The sequence below is a fragment of the Gordionus sp. m RMFG-2023 genome, chromosome 1 (assembly GCF_954871325.1).
Source record: "Gordionus sp. m RMFG-2023 chromosome 1, tfGorSpeb1-WG-v2, whole genome shotgun sequence".
NCBI lineage: Eukaryota > Metazoa > Nematomorpha > Gordioida > Chordodea > Parachordodidae > Gordionus > Gordionus sp. m RMFG-2023.
Genome location: NC_088775.1, coordinates 70,044,721 through 70,057,946, shown reverse-complemented (window position 1 = coordinate 70,057,946; position 13,226 = coordinate 70,044,721). Strand labels below are relative to the sequence as shown.

General features: G+C 25.4%; 1 protein-coding gene across 2 annotated transcripts; it reads left to right on the top strand.

Annotated features, from left to right (window-relative positions):
- The first annotated feature begins 6,077 nt into the window (after nucleotides 1-6,077).
- LOC135922236 (uncharacterized) lies at nucleotides 6,078-12,569 on the top strand. 2 transcript variants are annotated; one of them, XM_065456650.1, is made up of 4 exons: nucleotides 6,078-6,130; nucleotides 10,893-11,304; nucleotides 11,356-11,393; nucleotides 12,131-12,569. In XM_065456650.1, exons 2-4 carry the CDS (start codon nucleotides 10,908-10,910, stop codon nucleotides 12,347-12,349), a joined length of 654 nt encoding a protein of 217 aa, XP_065312722.1. In that variant the 5' UTR covers nucleotides 6,078-6,130; nucleotides 10,893-10,907; the 3' UTR covers nucleotides 12,350-12,569. The 2 variants fall into 2 exon arrangements, with proteins under 2 accessions (XP_065312722.1, XP_065312721.1); XM_065456649.1 differs by having other exon boundaries at nucleotides 10,893-11,393.
- Nucleotides 12,570-13,226: the final 657 nt, after the last annotated feature.

Below are 13,226 nucleotides of genomic sequence, written 5' to 3'. Positions count from 1 at the left end.
CGAGTCACCTTTTTTTTTAAAAAAAAAATATACCAATTAGAAAATGTTATAAAATCTAATGGAATGAATGTTTAATATTCATTTACTGCTCATAATTTTTGAGGCAATTCACAAAATATAGTTAAAAATATTTAAAATAATAAATTTTAAGAATACTAAAACTGAACAGTAAAATAATGAAAATTTAAAAAATCCTAACTTTGCTATCTTGAAAATAGAAATTTTTTAAACGGATCGGGCTTAAAATTTGGATATCGACAGGTTATAGTTCCTACCGATGCAGGGTCATAGCCAGGAATTTTTTGCTGGGGGTGGGCAGTTGCTTGCTTAGGGGAGGGCCAATATTTTTTTGAAATAAAACAAATAGTTAGGCACTCATAGTTTGCCATTTTTATAAAAAATTTGTAAATGTAAATATGAATACAAAATAATACTTATAGTATGAATATATACAAAATAATACTAATAAAATACGACGATTTTTATTTTTGAATTTTAACAGAAATAAATTAAAATATAAAATTTTGTTTACGTCGATCTCTCATCGATTCTCTACTGCTAAGAACTCTTTTTAGTGTAGAGAATGAAACCTAACAAGAAGCCATTGATACCCCAGATGATGGCTGTCTTTGAATGCAAGATGCAAATTTTTTTTATACATAATAATTATTACATTTTAAAAATTATGTCTCTTTAGCTAATAATCCTTTTGCGATTTCATTTCATTATGTAACGTCTTCACATTTAAGTTAAATAATGATTCTAATGAGGACCTTTTATATGATATAAATAACCAGGGTTTAGTTGGGACAGTCTGTCTAAAAAACGATCTGCAATAATTTTTAATATTTTTTTTAAGAACTCCAATTGGAGTCCTTTCACAAAGAAATTTTTGGTATCGCTTAAAATCCATAATATCAAATCAAAAGAACACTTTTTTCATTTTTAATATATTAATTGTATAATCAATACATTTAGCAACTGACTATAAATACTTATTTAGTGGATATATGGTTATTTATACTTCATAAATTATAATATGAGATAACAAAAACTAGTGTTCGACTGAATCATGAAGTGGAAGCCTCTGAGTTAAGAGTTCTAGGTAACATAATTTTCATAAATAACCTCAAAATTCTTATAAATGATGATACGATTTGAAATGATTAGTCTACCTCTCTGGTCTAAAATTCTCTTAAAATATTATGAATATTTACAGGATACGTTAAACGATTAAAAAAATGATACAATGCAATAAAAAAATTAGAACAATATTACTATATGCCAAGGCACTTTTTTATTAATTTTTTTTTGAAGCAATGTTTGTACTTTTTCATTTTGGCCAGATGTAAAGTTTGCACCATCATGCCTGGTTTCATTCGATGAATTTATATTTAATTTAAGTTTCTTTAAAATACAATTAATTATGCTTTCAGCCAGTAGCGTACGCAGGAATTTGGTGTGGGGGGGGGGGGGGATAATTAAAATTTTTTTAAATAAAATTATTGTTATTTAAAAATATCAAGCATAAATTTATTAGGACTAATAACTATTTCTAATATACAAATTTAAATTAATATGAATTATAAAAAATTAAATATATAAACCGATATATAAAAATAAATTTGATTTAAAAAATATTAAACGGATATAACCGGCGGCATATAAATACTTTAAATAAATCTGAATTATAAAATATTAAGTGGATATAACCAGGATATGATGACTATAATAATCCATAATATATATTTAAATTTATTTGAGCTTTTAAAATTTATATATAAAGTATAAAAAATCGAAATGTTGGAAATATGAATAATTATATTTTTTATGTAAAAGAAAAATATATAAGACATTAAAAAATGATAGCACAAAATATATTATAGAAACATTATATTTTTATAATGTAAAATCCAATCTTCGTTGGGAGTGAGCTAATTTTTCAATTATCTCATCCGTGTTTGGCGTCAAATGCCTATGAATTATCAAAAGGGCCAGACCATTCAACCTACTTTCAGAAGTTGTACTTCTTAGGTACGTTTTTAATCTTCTTAAAGAAGAGAATGTTCTCTCATTAGTTGCAGTACTAATGGGAAGAGTTGCTAATATATATAATAATTTCAATATATTGGGAAAATAATCTAAAAGATGTTTGAAATGATGCAAAGCATCCATAGCATTTTTTGGGACTATATCAACCATAGTTAATCTTTTATACCATAGTTGGCATTCAGCTAATAAAGCATTATGAGATACATTAATGTCTTCATGATAAAAATCTTCCAAATATTTTATTTTTTTTCTATCACCATCTGAAAAAGGTTCAGAGGGCTTTTGGAAGTAATATCTGCAGATTGATAAGTGCTTCTTGATGTATTAAAAACCTTTCATTTACTTGGGTTATAAATGCATCCAAAGGAGGTATAAAGACATTTATTTTATAATATTCTTCTATTGACCCTATATTAATATAGGGACGATAAGTTTGCCTTAATGCAAGTCGAGGGAGACAAATATTGAACTCGTATAGCTCTGCTTTTGATTCAACATTAACATATAAAATATGAAATTCCTCATCAGCATTAGCTCTAATTTCTTTGAGTTCTAATAAAATTGTCTCTGCTATTCTCATCATCTCAATCAAATCAATATCAGGTTTTTGAAAAGTATTACATAAAATAGTTGTATAATTAAATAATTTATTAATACATCTAATGCGAAAAAAAAATTTGGTATAAGTATTGAATCCAGTAACTTGCTTGCTTCTGAAGAAATATCTCTTTCAGACCATTGTGATATTTCTGTAAGAGCATTAATAATCGGCTCTTCTAACTCGATAAAAGCTGTTACTGCTTGATGTCGAAGACTCCATCTTGTTGGACAAGCTTTTTGCAATTTTTTTCTCCTTGTTGGGCAAGGAGTTTCAGATATAATTCTGTTCAAAATATTTTGACGCTTGGGGTATCTAAACATCTCATGGATGCTAGATATTTTACCTGATATAAATATAAAAAATTTAATTTTAATAATTAAAAACCTAAGCAATTTGATATCAATGGTAAAGAACATGAATCCGATATTGCTAAGTTGAGTGAATGGGCAGCACAGTGGACATATATAGCTGTTGGGCATTTTTTTTAATAAATGCCTGAAGCCCATTGAATTGTCCACTCATTGCACGTGCTCCATCATACCCTTGCCCACGTATCATATTTATATTTAGCTATATTTTTGAAAATAATTATATAATAAGATTAATTATTACTTTTAATTTTTTAAGATTCACAAATATTACATCAGCTAAAGCAGACCCAGTCATGCTTGAAACAGGAATAAATTGGAGAAACATTTCCTTGATAATGTTGTTTTTATGAGTATCTACATATCGCGCACACAACGACATCTGCTCAATGCCAGCAATGTCCGTGGTCTCATCTGCCAAAATTGAGAAGCATGGGGCAGAATTGATTTCAACAATCAATTTTTCTAAAATGATATTGTTGCAAATATCAATTATCTCATTTTGTATCCTAGGGCTGAGATAAGTAGCATTTTTATTGGTACTAATGAGGCTCTCCATTAATACAGGATCTCCTAATGCTTTAAATTTTATAAGTCCACGGAAATTACCTTCGTTATCATTATTATTAAAATTTAAGCTTCCTGAATCCTTGTGGCCACGAAGTGCTAGGCCTTGCAAGCCACAATATAAAATAGCCTCAATAGTTAGTTTTATCTTGCCTCTATTTTCTTTTGCAATTTTAACCCTATTTTTATCAATTATTGATGAAATGGGAATCATATCCCCCTTTTGAATTGATTCTTTTGAGGAAATCATCAGTTCACAGCTTTTGTTTATTAAATTATTATACTATACTTTTTTTCTTTTTGGCATAATTTTCACCTTCAGCGTTTTTTAAAAAAAGTCTAATATCCATGACTAGAAATTTGAAAATTATAATACCGGGAAATTTATAAATAATAGATAAATATTACGCCACAAGGAAAACTTGAAAATGAAATTAATTGATAAAGTAAATTAGTAAATGAAAAAGGTAATAATATAAAAATTTAAAAAGAAATAGATATGAATAATTATAATAAAATATAAAAATATAAAAAATAATATTTTTGAAAAATATGTCCGGCATCTGCATTTTGGCTTTGGGGGGCGGGGGGGGGGTCCGCTGCGTACGCCAATGCTTTCAGCAAAAAGATATTGTAAATTAATAATTCCTATTAAATTTTATTTCATATCTCCACAAAAAATATAACGAATATTTATACTCAGGTTTAACCTGGTACATCTTTTGTCTCATCAACCTTAAGACAAATAAAGGCATCTCACTTTTGATATTTTTCTGATATATATTCCAGCACCATATCTGCCATAATAGTTATTAATTTGTTTCTAATTTGGTTGATGTATATTGTGCATTTTTGGGTATTAATTTAATAATTTTATTTAATTCAGGATCCTTTTGGATGATGTATGAAAATAGCTAATAAATTATGTTTTCATCTTTTGCAGCAACCGTAATTTTATTGAACCATCCCCATGAAAAGATAGCTCTTGTATGCTAAAAAAAATAGCATTAAATTAAATATTGATTTAAGATATTAACGATTATGGTTAATTTGTTGGCTTACCAAATTGTTGTTATCTCAGTATCCTTATTTATATTAAGATTTTTATCACGCAATATTGTTATTGAATATAAATGAGCTTTTTAGCTTTCATGTTATAGCAGTCCCACTTTTGTCAATATTCATCTCTTGAGTCTTGAGCGACCATTGAGTGAATGGATATTTTATAAATAATATTTTTATAATAAATAATATTTTTCTAGAAATTTTTTTATATTCTCATTTAGATTTAGTTGTTTTGTGATTAAAATTTAATAACTAATAATTTTTTTAAATTGGTAGTCGGAAAAATTTAGGCGACCACTTTTTGGGGCTAAAAAATTTTAGAGGGGCCAGGTTTGGGGGTCCAGAAATTTGGGGGGGGGGACCTGTGCCTACAGCTCTCTACCGATGACATAACATGAAATTCTTATGATCAATATTTAATTCAGTGAAATAAATTTATCTAATTTATAATATTAGAAGAGGTTTTCTTTCTTCAATGCTAGGTAGGAATTATTGACCTTCAAATGATATAAAATTTCTTTATTTTTTATTTATTATTATACGTGATAAATAATTTCTAATTCACGATTTTCAATTAAATCGTAATAGTAGATTAAACTCGCTTAAACTGAATTGGATCATGATATTATGAAGACAAATAGTAGTATATATATAATATAATATTCATATTAATGATTTGATAAACATCTAGTTATAAACTTGATCTTTTATGTAATGTATATATTATAAGTGAAGTCTCTATATTATATAAATTTTCTTTATAAATTATTTATATATCTTTTCTATCTTAACATTTTCTAATTGTTAATCAATTTTCAGAAAATAAAATGTTATGACGTCAATATTAATTATTAATTTGCGATATCTTTTTAATACTATATTAAATTTTCCTTGAATCCGCCCGTCTATAAAATCAACAACAAATTTTGTGATCATTTAATTCTTATTTTATTTATTTTATATTAAATAGCATCAATCATGATGGGTTTGCCATCTATGGGCATGGGCAACAATCACTAAAAAACAGTGCAAACCTATGAATTAACCTAACCTCTGACATTTTTATGACGTAATTACATCGTACCATCTTGTTTGAAGGTCCTGACCATACTTATCTTAAGCCTAACATAATAAGCCAATTATATATTTATTTTTAAAATTAAATGGGGTCAAACTAATCAATCGAATAGAAAAGAATTAATTAATTATTTATGTGGAAAATGTTTTCAACTTATATTCAGAGAATGATTAATAATTAATAGGGTTTATACATTCGATAATATAGTTAGTTATAATAAATAAGGTAATTAGTCATAATCTTCTAGTGCTAATTCCTATTTTTTTTATTGATGATCATTGAATTAAATATGACGAAATTTTTTCTATATATTTTCTTTGGATTGCTAAGATGTTTTACTATATAAGAACATTCCTTTCACATTATTTTTGTAAAAAAAAAATTCTAAAGGTTATATAGGTAAATCACGAATATAATTTTTTTCTTTTTAGAACTCACATCTTAAAAATAATTTACATATTTAAAAAATATTATTACATATTTTGATTTGCACATTTGGGGACTGAGGTAAATCTCGATTAAAATGTTAATATAGATTTTGCTGGAGATTCATTCTATAAAATTTGATTTTCTTTTAAAAAATTAATAATATAAGTAAAATAATTTTCATTTTACCGATATAAAATTATAAGAAAATTTTGATGAAATTTATAAATATGCGAAAAAAAGTCACACACTTTTTTAAAATATAGTTAATTGATAAAAGCTTTTGCCACTCAACAATGCCACTGGATTGAGTAATTTTATTAGAAGAACAGGCTTTGATGTTATTATATATTTTACAAAAACCTTTATAAATTTTTTTTATTTAAATCATTGACTTATCCTTCTATAGTTGTTCCAGCTTTCCTTTTATCGACTTTCTTGATATGAGTCCTTCGTTCTATTTATTTAACTTTTATAAATCCTCATAAACCTAATTGCACTTTTATATAATTTCATATCTTTCAAAGATGAAGCGACACGTTTAGTATTAGGAAATAAATTTTGGAAATAACATTTTTTTTTATTAATTGACTAGTAAAAGGCTCAATATCAAAATTTTAACCAAAATATTGTTGCCTATGCCTCAAATTTTGCTTATAAATGTAACCACTTTGCTGCCCTTTGTAGGCAATATCTCAAAGCGTGAGTAATTTACTTTTGGCTAAAATCTTAAGTTAGTCTTAAAAAATAGGCTACTTCGAGCTGTTTAATAATACTAAGTTGAACGATACAAAATAGTAATATTTATGTTTTTACTTTTTTGTATAAAATGCTCAATTAATACAAAATTATCATTGAATAAATTTTTAAAATTTTAAATTGAAATTAATAAATTTGAAAATCTAATCTGATTCGTTTTATTTCTACAAATATTTTTCTTACATATGAAAATTACGCTCTGAACTTACAGTTGTGAAAGCCAAGGACTGGGGGGGGGGGGGAGGAAATTTTTCTCCCATTGCAAATTTGCCTGTTCACTCGTAAATATCATTTTAAGATTTTTAAAATAATGACTAGAATCAAAATTTCTAGAAAGAAAGCATTTTTATAAAAAAAAATAAGTGAAACCCAAAAATTATTGTTATAAAATATAATACAGCCAAAGGCCTACAATAAGTAGACCTAAAGACCTCCAAAAAAATTTGACGGAGAAGCTAGCCTAATAGTCCGCAGGCAAACCTGGATACGGCTATGGTTGGAACCAATATCAGGATAGATTTTAAATAATTTGAAAAGTTCTTTAAAACTTATTACGATAATTTTATTTATAATCTTTTTATTTTATGAATCTCACATCCCTGATTACTATCTTTCGTTTTGATTTTTATATGCATAAGTCAAAAAATCTTAGATATAAATTTTCCAACAAATTTTGGTAGAAATTCTGAGTAAATGATGGAGATTCCCCAATATCAATTGACTATTTAATAGGGGTTTTTTATAATAACAAATCAAAAATATAATTTATTTTAAAAAATCATCCACTATTTTTACCATTGCTGGTGATTAGCTCATTTATTTTTTGTTTCCATTTAGCAGGATCAATCATTTATACATAGACAGTTATCAATATCTATATTGATAACGTGCTGCCATTTCCATTTTTATATAAATTTTCACACTTTTCCAACTTATTAATTAGCTGGTTTTCTATTCATATGTACATACCAGCTCAGTTTGCAAAAATCCTTGTCCATCGAGACCACTTTCCCCAATATTCCAGTTTTACGATAATGTGTTTTGCGGCTCATATTATCTATCTTCCTTGATATCATTATTGTCATTATATTATAGCCATACTTTATTGCTCTCCGTTCTTTGACTCCCACTTCTTTATAAAACTTTAAAAACTTATTATTATATTTTTTCACGAGTTCAATAAGAAATTTTATACATGTTTCCCCATAAATAATTTCAGTTATAAATCATGTTTTTTTATAATATTGATATTATAATTCCCATTTAATAAATTTATAATATGTCCCCAAAAATTTTTCTTCTACAAATTCACGACATTTGGACATTCCTGTTATACATAATAATATGATTAGAGAATTTAAGGCTTATCTTATTTGCTTTTGGACAGGTTTAAAATTTAAAATACTTAACGTTTTAAAATTGTTATTGTGTTTTTAAAATTTTTAGCTGACCCTCCAGCATGGAATATATTCAAATTCTCAAATTTGGCTAGCTAAAAAATTATTAATAAATTTAATTGCTTCTCAGGCTGATCCCGATTCATCGAAATTCTAACGGTCAAATAGAATTTTTAGCAAATTTTTAACTTAAAATTATTTATGGCTCTCGTTTTTTAATCTTGAAAGATTTGATTTCCTAAATCATATTTCAACATATATACATGTGCTAATGTGGTTAATACATTAATATATAATTAATTGTAATAGATATTTTATATAAATAAAATATTAAGAAAAATTATAATAAAATTGTCAGTAGGGAAGACTCGGGTTAGTAGAACCAATTTTTACAAAATTGGCTATAGCTCCTGGTTTTTTTTAGATAATATAAAAAATAATATATGATTAGAGACCTAAAACTATACTCTATAAAGGTGGTTTATAAAAAATTTTAAAAATATAATCATTTTTTTAAAATTTTATATTTTGTAAAAGTGAAAATTTTGTCCAACAAGCCCGATAGCGGTGTAAGGCAATCCACTTTATGGGGCTTCCTAAACCATTAATTTTTTTAGGTCATAATAAATTGAAATGCATTTTTATTTATTAATAATGATACGTATAGAATAATTTTATTGTTCTATTGTTTAAAATGTCATAATACTTATAAATTGTAGCTAATTATATATAAAAATTGAAACTTAATTTTGGTTAATTTAAATAAGGATCTCAAGGTGAGATTATGATTTCTTAGCATAAATCCTAAATACCACTCATAAAACAGCCATGAAATTGCCTCTTCAAGATTTTGAAATTGTTTTCATTATTTAACTGCATAATTGACATGTATGGTTTAGATCCGCTAGCTCTAAATTGACAAATTATGATTAAAATGATATATAGATATAATAAATACTTATAAAACTTTCCCAAATTATAGAGGGTTTAAACTTTGCTATGAAATTTAATTTACATATAAATTATTATATATTTTAATAAAAATTAAAATTCTGTCAAGTAAAAATCTTTTGAAAATTTTATCAAAATTATATTTCTTAAATAAAATTTTAATAATTAAATATATCAAAAGATTTTTTTATAGATATAAACTAATAAAAACTATATTAGGTTAAAATTTTAACCTTCTGGTGTATTTAATTTTAGAATGAGATTAAGTGGTATGCCAAGCCCCGGGGTTTACCTAACCCCAGTCTCCCCTACATTCAAAATTATAATAAGTTTTCAAAATTTGTTTATGAATCTGAGTAAATGAAACATGGCGCTGAATTTTCTAAACCCTACTACATATAGACCGGTTTTTTATTTTGAAGTGATTATGGAAAAATAAATAAATCTAGACTCTTTATAAATAATAATTCAAAAAATATAATAAAGATCGAAATTTGTTTTAAAATATGATAATGTATACACAAAATTTGTATAATATGGTACAAGCCATTTTATATTATCTGTCGTTCATAACTGTTTATAGGCATCCGCTAGATAGCGGCAAATACCTGTTCAACAGGATAAAATTTATTTGATAGAAAACATAATTCTCTATTAGAGAAAAACATTTTTGAGACCGATTAAATAAAAAACTAAATAAATTTTTTAGCAAGTCTCTACTGTAGCTTTAGAATTATATAAAACATTATAAAAATTTTGTTTGCTAGAGAAATGTTAAAATAATCACTAGTTAAAAAGTATATCATCCTGAACCTTTAAAATTCATAAAGAATATATTTTATTCTATATTATAAAATAAAAGTGACTATGCAACTATTGGTGAAGGAAATAATAGAACACATAAATTGTTAATTTTTTAAAAAAAATTCATATTAGGAGGATGACTAAAACAATTAAAACAAATTAAGAATCGATTTTTACTATTTTTCTTCTTTTTCTCAAATAAGATTTTTCCAATCTTCCAAAACAGTCTAAAAATTTTATTTTAATATAATACATAATTAATGAATAGGGATCAAACCTCATTTCAAAAATATTTTTTATTTTTTTAATTAATAAAAGTATGATTAAAATGATATTTTAACAAAATTTAATCAATACTGCTAAGTAGTATAATTTTTTTTTAAATTTATTAATTATATAATTTAATTAATTTTTGTCGAAAATATTCAACAAAATTCAAATTTTCTTTCCTTTTCAATTTAATTTTTTAAGATTTATATTCTCATTTTTTTAAAATTTTGTTAAGAATCTATAATATTAATGTTGAACCATATTCATAATCATGGGTAAATATATTCTATATTATGCTAAAAAATTTATAGAGTATTTAGATTGAAAGTAAGGAGTAACTCGTAGATTTATTCTAAAAAATAACGAATAACAACTCGTTTCCGTAAAGTATAACTATAAAAGTAATTACAGCCATTAAAAATACTCATTTTATGATTCTAAAATTCAAATTGAGTCAAATTTTGAAGTCACATTTTTTATTATTTTTATAATTTTAATTTTCATCTTAAGTTTTAATATACATTTAAAAAAAAAATCATATAATATTTTTAAAGGGAATCTGATTACAAATGATATTCTTTACATATCTTAATATAACTTTCATATCAACGGTAATGGCTCTGATCTTTCAACACGGATTCGCAAAAAGTATGTATGACCAAAATAACGGTAAAAATTTTTTAGATGTCGATGCAACAAAGCAAGAGATGAAACTTATACCACCTTTTTATAAAATATATATTAACAAAGTTAATAAACCCAGTGTAACAAATGAAATGGATATGGACGATGGGATAAATAATAAAGTGACCAGATATAACAAAAGATTACTACAAAACAATCATGAATATCCGATGGAAAATAGATTTAACTTTCGTCGAAAAATGAAAATAGAATATTTGTTCCCTAATATAGAAGATTTTAATAATCAGCTTGAGTTTCAAAACTATCATCCAACCTTGGAAGGTATATTAGGTGGTTATCAGTCTATCGATTATAACTCTAATAAATTTATAGATAACAACTCTTACGGATACCTATCTGATTACGATAAGGTACATCATATAGAACAGAAAAGTGCAGGGGTATAATTTTTAAGTCCAGCCCTAATTTTAAAATAAATTCCTCCATTTTGCAGCTCAGGCGGGATTTTTTTCTTAATTTTGGCTAGGCCCGAGTTCTAGGCCCAGCCCCGATTTTTAACATTTTAATCATTTTAAAATAATTTTGAATTTTATAGAAGCTGGGTGTAAATTATCCATCACGTGATTTATAAATTGGCATATTTATATATTTAAATTTATTTTTAAAACATTGGTTAGCTAGATTTAGACTTGGATCAGATTGTATTGTATTCTTGTATTTATTAAGGTTATTTTAAAAGATATTTTGGAGCCTGGAAGGTTTCTAATATGATTCATAAAGGATCAATTAGAATATTAGAAAATTTATCAGTTGAACTCCTTAGCCTATTTATAATGTAGGTACATCCGGGACAGAATAATCTTAAAGCATATAATATAGAAAGGTCATACAACGACCAACTTTATTATAAATAGGATCCTTAGTTGACGAGGTCTCTTTTAGGCTTAAATAAAATACATTTAAAAATTGAGCGCATATTTATAATTATTTATTAATGGTTACATTTTTCACTTAAACCTTAACGAAAAAGACTCCATCATTAAAAAATTATAGGGCATATGTTTCTACTGGTAAAATTATAATTCTTTTCCAACCTCAAAACAATTATTATAATCTCACTTTTATCTAAAACTTATTTTATGAAAAGGATTTCTTGTACGCTAAGCGATTCCTTGCTGGCAGCTATGGTGACCGGAATAACTGGAAAAGGTATATAAAGAGAATCCCTGAAAATTCTTTGAATGATAAACAAAATTTGTGGTCTTTTATGAGCCCAGTTAATACCATAATGGATTTGGGACAACTACCAATCGATTCTAGTAACATTCATAATGATAGAAACGACAACAGGGTCAAGGGGACTTGAAAAAAATATTTAAAAAGGTTTACAATTATAACAATATGCCCATATAATTGTCTCTATCATTTTTGCAGTTGTAGATTTTTTTTTATATCTAAAATTTAATTAATGTTTAAACATTCTTTTGTTAATATAATTTTATGTCAAAAAATCCTTTTGTTGTCATGTAAATATTGGCATATTTTATGGAACATCATTTTTTTTATATAAAGAAAATAATTTATAATTTTTGGTTCAATCCTTAATATATGTATATTTTTTTATAGCATTAAAATTTAACATAAATTGATACTTTTTTAGTAGTTAGGTGTATAAATAATACCGTTATACTTGTCAAAAATATTACCTCTCTAGAGAATCTTTAAAATTAATATGACATGTTTCGAAAAAATGGATCATATTTTAATTGTTATATTTTTTTTAAATTATAAACCTCTAATAATAAGTAATATAATATAATACCTATTTATTATATTGTGGTTTCCTTAAGACTGAATACGAGTAAAAATGTAGATAGTTCCTCACGTTTATGCCTTTCTAAAAAGTCATTTTTTGAAAGAAAAATCTATACAGACTATCAAATTTCATTTTAAACTACTATGTATATAAACAAAATTTTAATGAAGCTAGGAGTGAATTTATGTTAAATATAAAGTATATATAATATTAATGTTTCCAATGAATTTATTTCTAAATTTTGATTATCAAAATAAGTTGAGGCATAATAGTTTATCTTCATAAAACAGGGAAGGTGAAAAATAAAATTCAAATCAAAAATATTTTTAGTCACAAAAATTTCAAAAATGAAAATTATGCTTAATTTTAAGGATTTCCCTTCAGCAAGCCCCTGATTACTAAGTATTTTGAAAAAAGCACGTTATTC